The sequence below is a fragment of the Nerophis lumbriciformis genome, linkage group LG08, assembly GCF_033978685.3.
Source record: "Nerophis lumbriciformis linkage group LG08, RoL_Nlum_v2.1, whole genome shotgun sequence".
Classification (NCBI taxonomy): Eukaryota; Metazoa; Chordata; class Actinopteri; order Syngnathiformes; family Syngnathidae; genus Nerophis; species Nerophis lumbriciformis.
In genome coordinates, this window is record NC_084555.2 from 20,027,501 (window position 1) to 20,045,995 (window position 18,495).

The 18,495-nt window shown below is 38.8% G+C and overlaps 1 protein-coding gene and 1 long non-coding RNA gene across 4 annotated transcripts in view; one reads left to right on the forward strand and one right to left on the reverse strand.

Annotated features, from left to right (window-relative positions):
• The window catches only part of LOC133611561 (uncharacterized), a 22,045-nt gene extending 6,331 nt beyond the window's left edge, over positions 1-15,714 (forward strand). The window contains exons 2-4 of the long non-coding RNA XR_009816002.1: positions 12,593-12,629; positions 14,564-14,652; positions 14,733-15,714. This is a non-coding gene — a long non-coding RNA (uncharacterized lncRNA). The remainder of the gene's footprint in view (positions 1-12,592; positions 12,630-14,563; positions 14,653-14,732) is intronic.
• Positions 6,222-18,495, reverse strand: part of alk (ALK receptor tyrosine kinase) — a 946,171-nt gene continuing 933,897 nt past the window's right edge. For all 3 annotated transcript variants that reach the window (XM_061968449.1, XM_061968451.1, XM_061968450.1), the window contains 2 exons: positions 16,787-16,877; positions 6,222-8,178 (listed from right to left, as the gene is read on the reverse strand). In XM_061968449.1, the coding sequence (XP_061824433.1) occupies positions 7,189-8,178; positions 16,787-16,877 (1,081 nt within the window). In that variant the 3' untranslated portion in view covers positions 6,222-7,188. The remainder of the gene's footprint in view (positions 8,179-16,786; positions 16,878-18,495) is intronic.

The following is an 18,495-nucleotide window of genomic DNA, read 5'->3' on the forward strand; positions in this document are numbered from 1 at the left end:
AGACCCAAAAACGCAGAAGAGTTGAAGGCCACTATCAGAGCAACCTGGGCTCTCATAACACCTGAGCAGTACCAGAAACTCATCGACTCCATGCCACGCCGCATTAACGCAGTAATTTGAGGCAAAAGGAGCTCCAACCAAGTATTGAGTATTGTACATGCTCATATTTTTCATTTTCATACTTTTCAGTTGGCCAACATTTCTAAAAATCCCTTTTTTGTATTAGCCTTAAGTAATATTCTAATTTTGTGACACACGGAATTTTGGATTTTCATTTGTTGCCACTTCAAATCATCAAAATTAAATGAAATAAACATTTGAATGCATCAGTCTGTGTGCAATGAATAAATATAATGTACAAGTTACACCTTTTGAATGCAATTACTGAAATAAATCAAGTTTTTCAAAATATTCTAATTTACTGGCTTTTACCTGTATATATATATATATATATATATATATATATATATATATATATATATATATATATATATATATATATATATATATAAAATATAATCTGTCAATCCTTTGTATGGATTACTATTTTTATATAATAATGTAGTATAATAATATTTTTCCATGTTCGTTTAGATTTTTTATTTCTCTGGCTTAATTCTAACTGCATTACTTGTAATACCGTAATGTCCCCAATATAAGACCAACCTGATCGGAACACCAACCCTTTTTTCCAAGGCCCGTGATTTAGGAAAATAAAACGTTTTTAGTGTCTGTAGATTACAATAAACAGAATGTCATATTTTTTAACTGCTTGACTTATTTTATTGATTACAATTATCTGTTAAAATGGCCATCGTGAATGTATTTCTGCATTAGTGCTAACAACTTTTAAGACTTAAAACGCTTTAAAGTTCACACAGTTGTTCTGTACTCTGGTCCAAACGTTAAAGAAAGAAAGAAAAAAGCGTATGAAAAGAAATATGGCGAGCATAAAACAAGAGCAGCTGTCATGACTTATTACAGTATTGACATCACTCACATTCCCAAACCAAAATGCTGTTTGCTGCGAATGAATATACATTATTTTTGTTAAATTATTTCTTTTATATTGACATATGACCCCTTTTTCCCCCCCTCATCCTTGGGGCACCCCCTGATGCCCCCCCTTGTTTATTTCGCCCATAGCTCAGATAGTCCACTACCACTGTTCACTACTTCAGTGTCGCACGGAGGAATATGATCCCAAACAAGTTCTGCAGCAAACACACACCTCATATTATATAGTAATTTATTCATTTTGGCCAATCCCAAGGGCAATGTACAGCATTTACCCGAGCCATAGTACAATACTCTATAATTACATCATTTACAGGTGCAGTTCAGGCTGTCTTTACACATTATGAGCTGCAAAGAGAACACAACGTGATATAATTTATAAGCCATACATGTACAGTAAACAAAGCAACAAGAATGCATTTTTTCTTCATCGGTCGTCACACTGAAACGTTAACTATTCTCATATTCTACACGTGACGGAAAAGGAAATAATGACATTTTCCGGAAAGTAAGGGAAATTGCACTCGTGTTACACCGATGTTGCCTGACCATTGTTGTGCTCCTCCCGCATCACCTTAGAAGTTTTTTTGTCATCAGGAAAGGTAAGAAGAAGTGTGAAATAAAGGAGTGTTGACAGCTCGGAAACGGATGTGAGTGGAAAATGAGCGGAAATACACCCAGATAGTTTTATTCACACGAGGAGCAGTTTCTATTGAATAATATCAGCATTGACACTCATTTGTATTCCACAACATTCATTCAGTAATAGAAAAGAGAAATATGTAAATGTTAGAGTGCTTTCAATGGCAAATTTTAAGGTTAACATTGATTCAGCAATATTCACTGTTGTATAATCACACACTCACACACAAAAAAAAACAACAACACTATTTTCCACTATAAAAGGCATAATGAAGGAATGATCTCAATCAGCTCTTTAAAAGGAAAATCTGAGCTTGTGGAGGGATTTTACACCACTTGTTTGTATTCAACAAAGCAGATGTTGCTGACGGTGCCTTTAAAATAATCTCTGCTTTACTTGCATCAGCGCTTTCTTCTCGCATCCACCATCAAAGGGCACAATAAAGGATGCATAGAATTCCCTACATTTTAGTGTTTACAGGCCGTACCTGGCGTTAAGTTTACTGCTTTCATATAAATGATTAATGTCCTACTAAAAGAAAGTAGTGGCGCTTTAGGAAGGACGCCACTCTCGCTTTTTTTAGGTCACTTTTCCCCTTTTGTTATAGCTCTCACTTTTCTGATGGCAGTGCATCAAAGAAAAGGGAAGTGGAATTACCGTATTTTTCGGACTATAAGTCGCAGTTTTTTTCATAGTTTGGCTGGGGGTGCGACTTATATACAGGAGCGACTTATGTGTGAAATTATTAACACATTACCGTAAAATAATAAATAACATTATTTAGCTCATTCACGTAAGAGACTAGACGTATAAGATTTCATGGGATTTAGCGATTAGGAGTGACAGATTGTTTGGTAAACGTATAGCATGTTCTATATGTTATAGTTATTTGAATGATTCTTACCATAATATGTTACGTTAACATACCAGGCACGTTCTTAGTTGGTTATTTATGCGTCATATAACGTACACTTATTCAGCCTGTTGTTCACTATTATTTATTTATTTTAAATTGCCTTTCAAATGTCTATTCTTGGTGTTGGGTTTTATCAAATAAATTTCCCCCCAAAATGCAACTTATACTCCAGTGCGACTTAAATATTTTTTTCCTTCTTTATTATGCATTTTCGGCCTGTGCGACTTATACTCCGGAGCGACTTATAGTCCGAAAAATACAGTAGTGCACAATGCTGAGTTGCTCAGACGCCGCACCCGTCATCAAGAGTGGAAATGTGAAAGGATCTTCTACGTTTTTTTATTAGTGACGAGTAAATGACGCCTCTGAGTGCGTGGCACAATCACTATCTGTATCGACTGCGCTGATTCCGCGTTGTTGTTTCATAATGCTCATTTGCCATCTGTGGGATAAAAAAAATTTCATTACATTTGACCCACAAATTAACAAATATGTTGAATTTTTTTTTTCAAACAAATATCTGCGCAAAAAGGAATATGAAACGGCAGCGCTTCTTCCGGCTCATGCGAAAAAGCTCGTACTGAAAGAAGGTATTCATCACCATCATGGATCTAAATTACACTAGTTTGCTGCTATTGATGAGCATGCAAGTTGGCAGCTACTAAATAATGCCTTGGTTAACAGCTACTGATCAGCGTGCTATCTGCCAGCTAGCGATTAGCGTGCTAGTTGGCTGCCAGCGATTAGTGCGCTGGCTGCCAATTACTAATTAATGCGCTAGTTGCCAGCTAGCCATTAGCGGCACTATACTATTTGAATATCTTAGTATTGCATAATAACAAGGTACATTTAGCACCAGTATACATATAAAAAAAAAGAAACAATTGTAGTTGGGGGTCCTTGCTCCTTCTCCACAGTTTGGTGATCCGTGGCCAGGAAAATGTCAAAAGGAAACATTGCAACATGTGGAATCATTTTAATCTTACAGCGCCTAATAATGTAAAAGTTATTTTCCTTGTTACAGTATTTTTCGGACTATAAGTCGCAGTCTTTTTCATAGTTTGGCCGGGGGTGCGACTTATACTCAGGAGCGACTTATGTGTGAAATTATTAACACATTACCGTAAAATATCAAATAATATTATTTAGCTCATTCACGTAAGAAACTAGACGTATAAGATTTCATGGGATTTAGCGATTAGGAGTGACAGATTGTTTGGTAAACGTATAGCATGTTCTATATGTTATAGTTATTTGAATGACTCTTACCATAATATGTTACGTTAACATACCAGGCACGTTCTCAGTTGGTTATTTATGCCTCATATAACGTACACTTATTCAGCCTGTTGTTCACTATTCTTTTTTTATTTTAAATTGCCTTTCAAATGTCTATTCTTGGTGTTGGGTTTTGTCAATTAATTTCCCCCAAAAATGCGACTTATACTCCAGTGCAACTTATATATGTTTTTTTCCTTCTTTATTATGCCAACTCATGCATTTATACTCCGAAAAATACGGTACTAATGCTAATCCGATTTTGCACGTTTCATATTCCTTTCTGCACAGCTGTTTGTTTGAAAAAAAAAAATGCGGATCAAATGTAGTGACTTTTTTAATCCAGCAGATGGCACCATTATGAAACACCTCAATAGAGCTCGTGAGTGTGCCTTACACTCACTCATTATTATCATTAAAGGCCTACTGAAACCCACTACTACCGACCACGCAGTCTGATAGTTTATATATCAATGATGAAATCTTAACATTGCAACATATGCCAATACGGCCGGGTTAGCTTACTAAAGTGCAATTTTAAATTTTGCGGGAAATATCCTGCTGAAAACGTCTCGGTATGATGACGTGAGCGCGTGACGTCACGGATTGTAGAGGACATTTTGGGACAGCATGGTGGCCAGCTATTAAGTCGTCTGTTTTCATCGCAAAATTCCACAGTATTCTGGACATCTGTGTTGGTGAATCTTTTGCAATTTGTTCAATGAACAATGGAGACAGCAAAGAAGAAAGCTGTAGGTGGGAAGCGGTGTATTGCGGGCGGCTGCAGCAACACAAACACAGCCGGTGTTTCATTGTTTACATTCCCGAAAGATGACAGTCAAGCTTTACCATTGGCCTGTGGAGAACTGGGACAACAGAGACTCTTACCAGGAGGACTTTGAGTTGGATACGCAGACACGGTACCGTGAGTACGCTTGCAGCTGCGGCTTCCAAACATTTGATCACTTGCCCGTACGTGCGTGCCGCTATGTGCATGTCACGTACGTAACTTTGGGGAAATATATGTGCTGTATGAAGTTTGGGGAGGTGAACGGTACTTTGGGCTGTGGGATTGAGTGTGTTGTGCAGGCGTTTGAGTTGTATTGGTGGGTTATATGGATGGGAGGGGGGATTGATTGATTGATTTCGGAGGTGTTATGCGGGATTAATTTGTGGCATATTAAATATAAGCCTGGTTGTGTTGTGGCTAATAGAGTATATATATGTCTTGTGTTTATTTACTGTTTTAGTCATTCCCAGCTGAATATCAGGTCCCACCCGCCTCTCACAGCATCTTCCCTATCTGAATCGCTCCCACTGCCCTCTCGTCCTTCACTCTCACTCTCCTCATCCACGAATCTTTCATCCTCGCTCAAATTAATGGGGAAATCGTCGCTTTCTCGGTCCGAATCGCTCTCGCTGCTGGTGGCCATGATTGTAAACAATGTGCAGATGTGAGGAGCACCACAACCTGTGATGTCACGCTACTCGTCTGCTACTTCCAGTACAGGCAAGGCTTTTTTATCAGCGACCATACCTGCCAACCCTCCCGAATTTTCCGGGAGACTCCCGAAATTCAGCACCTCTCCCGAAAACCTCCCGGAACAAATATTCTCCCGAAAATCTCCCGATTTTCAGCCGGAGCTGGAAGCAACGCCCCCTTCAGCTCCATGCGGACCTGAGTGAGGACAGCCTTTTTTCATGACGGGAGGACAACAGGGTGACAAGAACTAAATCATCCAGACTAGAGATAAATTGTATTATTATGTTTATCTTACCTAAAAATAAATATATTTATTAATTTAAAAAAAAAAAAACTAAATACATTTTTACTATATTTTGCTAAAAACATCAAAATTAATTGTATTTTTATTTGTATTTTTTTGTGACTCTTTATTACATCCAGCCATATAATTATACATTAAAATAAACATATTTGAAATAATTGATTTTAAATTATCAGAATAATTCATTTAAAATGACCATATTTAATTATTAAAATAATTGCTTGTTTATCAACAACTTTAGCGTTTTATTCATTACATTTTGAAACTCTCAGAAGCCAAGTTATGTTACATTCCTTAATATTTATTTATGCAAGTTTGAAGTATCAATTATCTAAACACAGTTTGTTTGCATATTTTCAGGATGTAGATATATATATATATATATATATATATATATATATATATATATATATATATATATATATATATATATATATATATATATATGTATGAAATACTTGACTTGGTGAATTCTAGCTGTCAATATACTCCTCCCCTCTTAACCACGCCCCCAACCACGCCCCGCCCCACCCCCGACCACGCCCCCACCCCCCACCTCCCGAAATCGGAGGTTTCAAGGTTGGCAAGTATGTCAGTGACCAAAAGTTGCGAACTTTATCGTCGATGTTCTCTACTAAATCCTTTCAGCAAAAATATGGCAATATCGCAAAATGATCAAGTATGACACATAGAATGGACCTGCTATCCCCGTTTAAATAAGAAAATCGCATTTCAGTAGGCCTTTAATAACTAAGCAGCTTACAAAGCAGAGTACATTTTGATATAAATTCCGACTTACACTAAAACTCGGAACGTAACTCGCCTGGAGCCCGAGGACCTCCTGTACAGTTTTGTTAGCGCCTGCTCCCCTTTTCCTAGTTTAACCTTTTCAAACAGCAAGAAAACAATAGTCAGGTGATGCAAAAAATAATTCCGCTTGTATGTTGATAATTTATAAAGCCAAATAATAAATAAAGGAATGAATAAATAAACACGCAGGCAAGCAAACATCAACAAACACATTTTTTTGTGTGTGTAAATCCAACATATAGAAAGTAGAAGTTACCTGCCAAGCTTTTTTTTTTTTTTTCTCCTCCCGGCGAAGGATGAGGGTAATGAACAGGGTGAGGGTCCTGCAATAGAAATGAAATACGAGGCTGGCAGCAGCAACTTTTAAATTGGTCTCCACAGTCATCAGAGTTTGTGAATCAAGTGTGAAGTTGGCCAACTAAAGCCATTTAAATCAGAATTATTGTCCATCTAAGTGCTGCTGCAGCCATCAGTCAGCGCACACAAAAACTGTGAAACCTCTGCTATAAAGTCTGTCCTCTGAGGTCACATGCTCCCCTTCCGTGATGAAAAAATACATTTCTTCCACTCAAAAACTAGCTTTTGAATTTGTTTCGCCATCTGATGTGCTTTTAACGTTCATTTGTAGTAAAAAAGGGATGGATTGAGGGCCAAAAAGATGCTAGGATGGGCTCAAGTCGTCCTTCCTGACACAGTGAAAAGTCTTGGGGGGTGAAAAAGTGGCGCAGGCAAGTTGGCTAAAGCACGGTGGCATTGTGCCCCTCCATTCTGGGCAGGCGGGGGTCCTGCACTGTTCCCATGGTGACCAAGAGGGGTCGGCTGTCCTCTGATAGCGCCGATCGACCCAGAGACACTGAGGTGGGGACGGGGGCTCTCTGGTGGGCGGCTGATGCCCCCTGTTGGGAGGCAAATGGCGGCGGTGGATTGGCCTCCACTGACACGCCCTGCTCCTGGTAGCCGAAGCCGATGCTCCCGCAAGGGAAACGTCTCAGTCTGTAGAGGGGGCCCGGCGGCAAAGCAGCTGAATCTAAAAGTAGGGGTGACTGGGCGGCGGGGGACGAGGGCACTAACAGGGGTCTGCAGAGACCCCGCTGCTGCTGGTGCAGCACCTGCAGCTGGTGCTGATGTTGGAACTTATGCTGCAGACCCATAGACCCGGCGACCTCAGCCACAGTCCGTCCCACATGCTCCTGCCCTTCACCGGGCACCCTGCTGGCGCCGCCGCCGGCCACCCCGGCGCCGCCGCCCATCCCCCCCTGCCTCTGCTGCTGCTTCCTCTGCTGCTGCTGCAGAAACCAAGAGCCGTAGGTGGGGTTCCAAAGACTGCTGCTCTTGCCGTTCTCCGGCTCTGCCGGGTGGCTCTGGGTGAAGGCCGGGTTGACGTGGCCCCCCTCCGTGCCCGCTGCGGTGACTGTGGCGGCGGCTGTGGAGGTGACAGTGGTCGTCATGGTGATGGAGGTCTGCGTGTGAGGTTGCTGGTGCTGGAGGAGGTAGAGCTGGGGCGGAGCGGCTGTGTTTGCTTTGGCCTCGGACGCTGCGCTTGTCCCAGCTGCGTGCTCCTCTGCCGCGAAGGATGGCGGCGTCTGGGCGAGACCCCCGTCAGGCACCTGAGCATTCACCAGTACAGTAGCGCCCGAGAGGTCATCAGGGTGTGCGGGTACACACTCCTCCTCCTCCAGGATGGGCCCATACTCGATAGGCAAGGGCATGGTCACCACATCCGGGTCCTAAAGTGTGTCATGACATCACAGGTTCTGAATTACCAGTCTTGTTATTCAAATTGCATTTTTTAGTGTCTACATTGCTAGAGGAACCTTTTTTGATTAGTGTCACACAAAATAAATCAATTTGGCCCATGATGGCGCTTTTATTACAAACCCCGTTTCCATATGAGTTGGGAAATTGTGTTTTATTGTAAATATAAACGGAATACGGCGTGGCAAAGTTGGTAGATTGACCGTGCCAGCAATCGGAGGGTTGCTGGTTACTGGGGTTCAATCCCCACCTTCTACCATCCTAGTCACGTCCGTTGTGTCCTTGGGCAAGACACTTCACCCTTGCTCCTGATGGCTGCTGGTTAGCGCCTTGCATGGCAGCTCCCGCCATCAGTGTGTGAATGTGTGTGTGAATGGGTGAATGTGGAAATACTGTCAAAGCGCTTTGAGTACCTTGAAGGTAGAAAAGCGCTATACAAGTATAACCCATTTATCATTTATTTATAATACAATGATTTGCAAATCATTTTCAACCCATATTCAGTTGAATATGCTACAAAGACAACATATTTGATGTTCAAACTGATAAATATTTTTTTTTTTGCAAATAATCATTAACTTTAGAAGTTGATGCCAGCAACACGTGACAAAGAAGTTGGGAAAGGTGGCAATAAATACTGATAAAGTTGAGGAATGCTCATCAAACACTTATTTGGAACATCCCACAGGTGAACAGGCAAATTGGGAACAGGTGGGTGCCATGATTGGGGATAAAAGTAGATTCCATGAAATGCTCAGTCATTCACAAACAAGGATGGGGCGAGGGTCACCACTTTGTCAACAAATGCGTGAGCAAATTGTTGAACAGTTTTAAGAAAAACCTCTCTCAACCAGCTATTGCAAGGAATTTAGGGATTTCACCATGTACGGTCCGTAATATCATCAAAGGGTTCAGAGAATCTGGAGAAATCCCTGCACGTACGCAGCTAAGCCCGTGACCTTTCGATCCCTCAGGCTGTACTGCATCAACAAGCGACATCAGTGTGTAAAGGATATCACCACATGGGCTCAGGAACACTTCAGAAACCCACTGGCAGTAACTACAGTTGGTCGCTACCTCTGTAAGTGCAAGTTAAAACTCTCCTATGCAAGGCGAAAACCGTTTATCAACAACACCCAGAAACGTCGTCGGCTTCGCTGGGCCTGAGCTCATCTAAGATGGACTGATACAAAGTGGAAAAGTGTTCTGTGGTCTGACGAGTCCACATTTCAAATTGTTTTTGAAAACTGTGGACGTCGTGTCCTCCGGACCAAAGAGGAAAAGAACCATCCGGATTGTTATAGGCGCAAAGTTGAAAAGCCAGCATCTGTGATGGTATGGGGGTGTTTTAGTGCCCAAGACATGGGTAACTTACACATCTGTGAAGGCGCCATTAATGCTGAAAGGTACATTCAGGTTTTGGAGCAACATATGTTGCCATCCAAGCAACGTTACCATGGACGCCCCTGCTTATTTCAGCAAGACAATGCCAAGCCACATGTTACATCAACGTGACTTCATAGTAAAAGAGTGCGGGTACTAGACTGGCCTGCCTGTAGTCCAGACCTGTCTCTCATTGAAAATGTGTGGCGCATTATGAAGCCTAAAATACCACAACGGAGACCCCCGGACTGTTGAACAACTTAAGCTGTACATCAAGCAAGAATGGGAAAGAATTCCACCTGAGAAGCTTAAAAAATGTGTCTCCTCAGTTCCCAAACGTTTACTGAGTGTTGTTAAAAGGAAAGGCCATGTAACACAGTGGTGAACATGCCCTTTCCCAACTACTTTGGCACGTGTTGCAGCCCTGAAATTCTAAGTTAATTATTATTTGCCAAAAAAAAATACAGTTTATGAGTTTGAGCATCAAACATCTTGTCTTTGTAGTGCATTCAATTGAATATGGGTTGAAAAGGATTTGCATAACATTGTATTCCGTTTATATTTACATCTAACACAATTTCCCAACTCATATGGAAACGGGGTTTGTATTATAGAAGTTTATTTGAAATAGGAACAGATACAAAAACATAGACATCTGAAACAGTTATCCAATGTATGCATCATAGTGTTTGTAGCCAAAGCTAATTTACAACACTTGTCCCCAACACACTCGTAACATCGTCATAATGCATGTTGATGACACATTCTAGCTGAGACCCTCAAATTTGGCGGCAAATAAAGTACGTTTCCAATAACTACCATTATCACTGGAGGATGAGGAATAGCTAAACATGTTACACTGCACACTGTAGAAGGATATGCTAACCGCTACGTTAGCGCTCTTAAATGTAAACAAAGGTGGGCAGATTGATGCAAATATTGACAGAAACAATTAGGGGTGTGGGAAAAAATCGATTCAAATTCAAATCACCAATCTCAGGTTGTACGATTCAGTATCGATTCTAATTTTTCAAAAATCTATTTTTTTTATTTATTTTTATTTTTTATTATTATTTATTTATTTTATTTTTTTCATTAATCAATCCAACAAAACAATACACAGCAATACCATAACAATGCAATCCAATTCCAAAACCAAACCCGACCCAGCAACACTCAGAACTGCAATAAACAGAGCAATTGAGAGGAGACACAAACACGACACAGAACAATCCAAAAGTAGTGAAACAAAAATGAATATTATCAACAACAGTATCAATATTAGTTACGATTTCAACATAGCAGTGATTAAAAATCCCTCATAGACATTATCATTAGACATTTATAAAAAAAAATACAAAAATAAAATAAAAAAGAACAATAGTGTCACAGTGGCTTACACTTGCATCGCATCTCATAAGCTTGACAACACACTGTGTCCAATATTTTCACAAAGATAAAATAACTCATATTTTTGGTTCATTTAATAGTTAAAACATATTTACATTATTGCAATCAGTTGATAAAACATTGTCCTTTACAATTATAAAAGCTTTTTACAAAAATCTAATACTCTGCTTGCATGTCAGCAGACTAATGTTGTGGCCCAGTCGCTGCTGGGCCACAACATTAGGTACACCTGCAGACTGCAGCACGGATTTCATATTTCATTCATTCACAACTCCTCCAACACGAACATTATTGTTTTTGCACTTTTGGCTTCTTATTAAATAACTTTTTTAAATAGATTCAATCTTGCACGTGGAAACTTTAAGTGTGGGCTTTAGTTGATGTAACACTCCCGTCAGGGGGTGCATTCTACGCCGGGGGTGCATTATCCGGCACGGGCATTATCAGCGCAACAGAGTCCAATAAGCACTCCTTAATAAACTCTCCGTCAGAAAACGCCTTACTTTTTCTGGCGATTTTGTGAGAAATTACGAAACTTGTCCTGACGGCTGCATCTCTGGGGGTGTGAAATTTGGCAAAAAGTCCTTGTTGGGTTTGCAGTTTTACCATGAACGCATCAGCCTCCCTTGCGCGCACTTCATCAGACAGATTCCGGTATTTTTCCTCGTGCTTCGTCATGTAGTGGCGATTCAAATGATATTCTTTAAACACAGCAACCTGTGTACCACAAATTAAGCACACGGCTTTACCTTTAATTTCTGTAAAGAAATACTTGGCAGTCCATGTCTTGTTGGAAACACGGCATTCGTCATCAACTTTTCTCTTTTTAGCTCTCATCACTTGTCGCTGTGCACCTTCACTCACAGGTTACACCCGGACATACGCCCATAAATAACACTTTTCAAAATAAAAGCAGCACAGTTGTATTGCGCGCACGACAGATGTTTTTTAAACTTTATTTTGTAAATTGTGATTGCCGCTGTTCAATTCACTCACAATCACACACGCGCATACCTCCACACGGAAGTAATACAAATAACGCTTTTCAAAACAAAAGCAGCACCGTTGTATTGCACACTCGACATAGATACTTTTTAAAATGTATTTTGTAATTTATGATTGGCCTCACGCGGGCTGGACAGGTCTGTTTTAAACAGTAGTTATGTTGTGGCTCAGCAATAATGAGGAAGCTGACAATATTGAGTTGAGTTGAGTTGAGTTTACTATATTACAAACATGTCGAAATAGAAAGACGCAAATCGGTCTGGAATTGTCAAAAAAGTGGTTGACCGTGTTTGTTGACGACTTTTTGGTGATAACAATAACGTGTTTGATCAGGACTTGATGAGTTGTTAGACATAAAAAAATATTCTGTTTCTTTCTTAACATTTTTCTAGACACAACTCGCACGGAATAAATCCACTCTAAAAGCTTTTTGCTCAACTCCTTGCAAACTTTCTTTTTCTCCCCGCAGCAAAGAACAGTCTTTTTGTCTGAGGATATCAGAATGTTCTTGTTTGTGTATTTCCCCCCTCCAAAGTCTCATTCTTTTTGAGTCATTGTTAAACGCTGTTCTAATCTTCAACATTACAGATGCCACCAGCTACTGCACTCTTCAGGTGGTGTGGAGGTAAAGACGTCCACCACGATGCATAAAGACATATTTTAGCTGAGTGTTTTACTTTATTCCAACATGCATACAGGATTATATTCACATAGAGCACTTTTTCCTGTTCATTTTCCAAATGACAATACTGCAGAAGCAGACAATTATATATAGATAGTACTTTATTGATTCCTTAAGGAGAGTTCCCTCAGGAAAATTAAAGAATTATGCGCTTTTTTTCAAATGGTTGTCATTTTATTATTATTATTAATAATGCAGAATTACTACTATTAATTATTAATTAATACTACTTCATTAAAAAATTACCGTGGCTTACCGCAACGCAGATTTTAAAATTGTAAATATTATTATTATTTTTTTACATTTTACATAAAAAATATTTTCATACTCTACGTCCTATTTTTTTTGTATATATTTTTAAAAAATATAAAAAAAGGTAGTTTTATATACAAGTATTATAACATTTATTGGATACTACCTCTCGCTATGCAGTATTGAAGCTGCTTGGTCCATGAGACATCAGACAAATCACAGAATACTGTGTCCTGGCAGCTGATTGGCTCAGCCGCAGCGCACTTCCTGCTTGCTTCATTAGAAGTCCATGTAGCTCTGCTTGTGTGTTAGCGCTGTATGTTTTTGTGGGAACATAGCCCTGGGCGATATTACTTCAAACTGTATCACGATATACGTTTTTTATATTGGTCGATATCGATAATTTATGATTTTTTTAACGACCTACGGAAAATATGGACCAGGAGGAAAATATATTACCGTATTTTCCGCACTATAAGGCGCACCGGATTATAAGGCGCACCTTCAGTGAATGGCCTATTTTAAAACTTTGTTCATATATAAGGCGCACCGCATTATAAGACGCATAGAATAGACGTTATAGTAGAGGCTGTGGTTACGTTATGCATCCATTAGATGGAGCTGCACTAAAGGGAATGTCAACAAAACAAATAGTGATTGTACTGACACTTCTACTTGCTCTCTGTTCAACAACCCACTGTTCGAGTTTGTCCTCCAACTATAGCCATCTCGCTTTGTTCCCTTGGAAACTCTGTTTAGTCTTCTTTACTTGGCGCAGGTCATCATGTTGCTTCCTCAACTTCCGCACCATAGATTGGTTAATGTTAAATTCTCTCGCTGCTGCTCTATTCCCGTGTTCTACTGTGTGACTGATCGCCTTGAGTTTAAACTCTGCGTCCTAAGCATGTCTCTTAATAGGAGCCATTTTTGGGTCTTTACATAAAGTTTAGGTCTCGCAACTACTTCATTTTCCCCGTAGAAGAAGAAGCGCTTCTTCTTCTACGGTAAGCAGCCGTAGAAGGGGGAAAATGAAGTCGGCGTAGTTATCGTAGTTGCGAGACCTGTTGTGGCTCAATATCGGTCCATTTATAAGGCGCACTGTCAGCTTTTGAGGAAATTGGAGGTTTTTAGGTGAGCCTTATAGTGCGGAAAATACGGTAAATATCAACATTTTTATTTCAAATGTAACCTTCCCCTGATTATAATCCCCTCAACTATCAAGGCAGAAAAGAAAAGGAAAACACTCAAACAATCAACGTAAACACGTTTGAAAATCACAATTAACACTTAACAATAACTTCTTTAATTGAAGGTGCAAAAATAAGGAATAAGTAAGAAATGCTTAATAAAGTGTAATAAAATACTGCAAAGTGTGGAAATGTAAACCTGGAGAAATCTAAAAAGATCTATGTTATTATTTTTTGTAGGTTTAGTACCGTGAAGTTACATGGTCTGTTATTCCTATTTAAGTATGGACATTCATTTATGTTATGCAGTAATTATTATTTCAATATTATTGGACCAAATTATTATTTTTTCATGTAGCACATTTGTTATATTTTGTTATTTTATACATACAGTCCTGCACTTTAGTTCCTACCTGTTGTTCCCGTACATCCAAATAGGGAACGGACGATGGTTGAAAAGAATAGATGAGCACGGCAAAGGACGACGGTCCATTTGAAAAAATACAAAAAACTGCCACACTGTTGAGGTGACTTTTTTTGTTTTATACACAATTTTTTCCCTCTCTGCAATACTCATTTTTACTTTCTCTCTCCTCACCCCATGCAGAAAACCAACAGCGAGACAGCAAGATGGCCCAACCAAACTTGATAGTTTATGCCGTTAACGCGATTGGCTGTTTAGCATGTGTTCACTGATCACTTCCTGGTTTGCTAGCTTACCAGACAGCAAGTGCCTTTAATCGTTTCATCGTTCCTACGGGAACATTTGTGTTTACTTGAAGCTAAAGGATGTTACATAAACATTCCGCGCCTTCTAAGGCTTCTGGCATAGAGGCCAAGCCCCAGAGGAAGCTGCTTTACCAGAAGAGAAAAGGTGCACCTCCTTATTGCTGTGCTAAAGGGAGGAAGGTAGCTCCCGTGACAAGATCAATGAATCTTTGGTTTGCTACATAAAGAAGACAAGGCAGCAACAACTCCCCATTACTTTGTTTTCTCACTCGGATGAAGACACTGCCACCGTCATGCAGCTAATCCTTTAGCATCATCAATTCATACTTGCCAACCCTCCTGATTTTCCCGGGAGACTCCCGAATTTCAGTGCCACTCCCGAAAATCTCCCGGGGAAACCATTCTCCCGAATTTCTCCCGATTTCCACCCGGACAACAATATCGGGGGCCTTTAGCGTCCTCTCTCACCTGAAAAGGAGACTATTATATATGTCTGTGTTATCCATAGGTTTATCTATAACCCATAAAGTAGGCAGGCACGGAGCTATTTCTCAGCGTGTGTTTATTCCAGCCGGCACGTTAATACACTGACACACAACATCCGGATTCCCATCATGCATTGCTTCAAAACTACGGCAAGTAGTAATGTCCAAAAACATAACAGAGACGAAGCAGAAGAACGACGAAGAGACATGGCGACGACGAGTAAGAAGAAGAAGTACACTTGCAAGTTCCAAAATGATTGGAAAAAAAAATTCAGTTCATCCAGGACAGCTCGAAGGGGAAGGGGTATGCTGCCCGCACATTTTGTAGATCAGACTTCTCCATTGAACACGGTGGCCGAACGGATATACTCATTCATGAACGGATTATTTATATATATATATATATATATATATATATATATATATATATATATATATAAGAAATACTTGAAAATATATACACCCCCCGCCACCACCTCAACAACAAAAATAGTGACAGAATAGAACAAGGATGGACAATTCAACCCTTAACTCAACAATGAGTAGATGAGTGTTATGTGTGTGTATATGTGTAAATAAATCAACACTGAAATTCAAATATTTCAATTATTTTTATATATATATATATATATATATATATATATATATATATATATAATACAATAAATATATATATATAGCTAGATTTCACTGAAAGTCACGTATTTCTTATATATATATATATATATATATATATATATATATATATATATATATATATATATATACATATATATATATATATATACATATATATATATATATGAAATACTTGACTTGGTGAATTCTAGCTGTAAATATACTCTTCCCCTCTTAACCACGCCCTCAACCACGCCCCCCCCCACCTCCCGAAATCAGAGGTCTCAAGGTTGGCAAGTATGGTTACAATTACATAAGACTGTAGAATGTGTCTGAGAGCGCAGGACGTGTTTACAAGTGTGTGGAGGTTTAAAAAAAAACAACAACCTAAAATGCATGCAATTTTCATATCAATCACAAAATAAATAGTGTTGCTACTTTGCAGGAAAGTCATGTAACATGGAGGTTCTGGGACTGAACTCCCGCCGTACGAGAAGATAGAAGTATACTGAATGCCTAATAGCTCAAACATACAGTAAACACAACAAGTAATTCCAACTCAAAATAATGTCTAAATAAATATCTCTTGTTTCAAGCAAATCAATATTGTTCGCACCTTCTTTATCACAGTGTTGCCAGAAATTGTCATCGAATACGAATGGTACAAATAAAGCAGGGCGTACGGGAGTGTTCAGTATTGCAGCGGTATCAGTTCAAAGAGACAATAAACAAAAATAACTTTACCAACTTCGGTTTGGTACTTACTGTGCTGAGATTACACGCTGCGGAACATGTTTACATAAAAAGACTAATTTCTGTTGTTTTCTACCTGCAAGCAGTAGTCGATTCTCTCCAAGATGGTTGAAAAGTTGGGTCTGTCCTCAGGCTGGTGCTGCCAACTTTGAGTCATTATACGATACCTGAGGCACACAGCAATGCAAATATGTAAGTGAACAGTATTGCAGTGCAGTGTAATAATACAATCCTTTTTATATTAAGAAGAATACAAACCAAACATCACAATAAAAATATTAGAGTTCACTTTAAGGCCGACAATAGGAAGTTACTCATTAAAATTTAATGAAAAACACCTGGCTGATGTGAAGTCAGTGTATAAATCTATATGCAGACTAAAAGTGAGAAAGAGCACTTCTAATTCCTATTTCTGTGGAATAACCAACCTGATGAAAACATTTTTGCACTTTCTCGCTCGTTTCTTTGAAAACGTTTCCAAGGTCTTCAATGTTTTCACTTTTGTATGGTCAACAGCCGGTGGCGGACAGCCAATACGGATGCAAAGCCAACATTTCAACATCAATGGCATTACTCAAAATAATGGAAGCGATTACCAATGCAATAGATAGTAAACAGATGGTAATGTAAGCATTTGACAAAAGCAATCATATCTTAATTAAGAGATTAGAACTGTTTGGCATCAGAGGGCTGGTCTTGAACTGGGTAAGACGCTACTTAATTAACAGGAGGCAATATGTGAAGCTAGGCGAACACACGTCTACAGATCTAAATATATCTTGTGGCGTACCTCAGGGATCAATACTGGGACCAAAATTGTTCAATACTTATATAAGCAACATCTATAAAGTTACAAAGGACTTAAAGTTTGTATTATTTTCAGATGACGCGACTGCATTTTGTTCAGGAGAGAACACACAGTAGCTAATACAAATAATAGAAGAAATTAACAAATAAAAAAGATGGTATGACAAAAACAGACTATCTTTGAATCTCAGTAAAACTAAAATAATGCTATTCGGTAACAGTAGAATGGAAAGTCAAACACAAATACAAATAGATGGAGTAGATATTGAAAGGGTAAATCAAATCACATTTTTGGGTTTAATAATTGATGATAAAATGAATAGCAAATCCTATGAAAAAAATATACAACATAAGGTGGCAAGAAATACTGTTCTGGACTAAAAATGACTTCATATTCTCTACTGCTCACTAGTGTTATCATATCTGAGTTATTGTGCGGAAATATGGGGAAATAACTACAAAAGTACATTTCATTCACTAACGGTGTTACAACAAAAATCCGTTAGAAACATAAAATATGTTGGATGAAGAGAACACACAAACCCTACATTTATTTATTGAATCTAAAATATTAAAATTCAATGATTTGGTGCATTTGCAAACAGCTAAAATGATGTACAAAGCAAACTATAACCTGCTACCCAAGAATGTACAACAGTTCTTCTCAACAAAAGATGAGAAATATAACCTTAGAGGAAAATGTAATTGAAAGCATTTGTATGCACGTGCAAAATTTAAGACCTTTAGTTTAAATTATGAAATGGATTAAGCAAGGAAGTCAAACCAAGTACTAACATGATCCAGTTTAAGAAACTGTTCAACCTCAAATTGTTTAGAAAGTACAAAGAAGAACCCTGATAAACATCTTGAACCCTATTAAAAATTAGATAATCCCATTCATTTTATTTATGAGAACTGTATTTATTGTTTATTTATGCATCCATCCATCCATTAATATTGATTTAGTTACTCATTTAT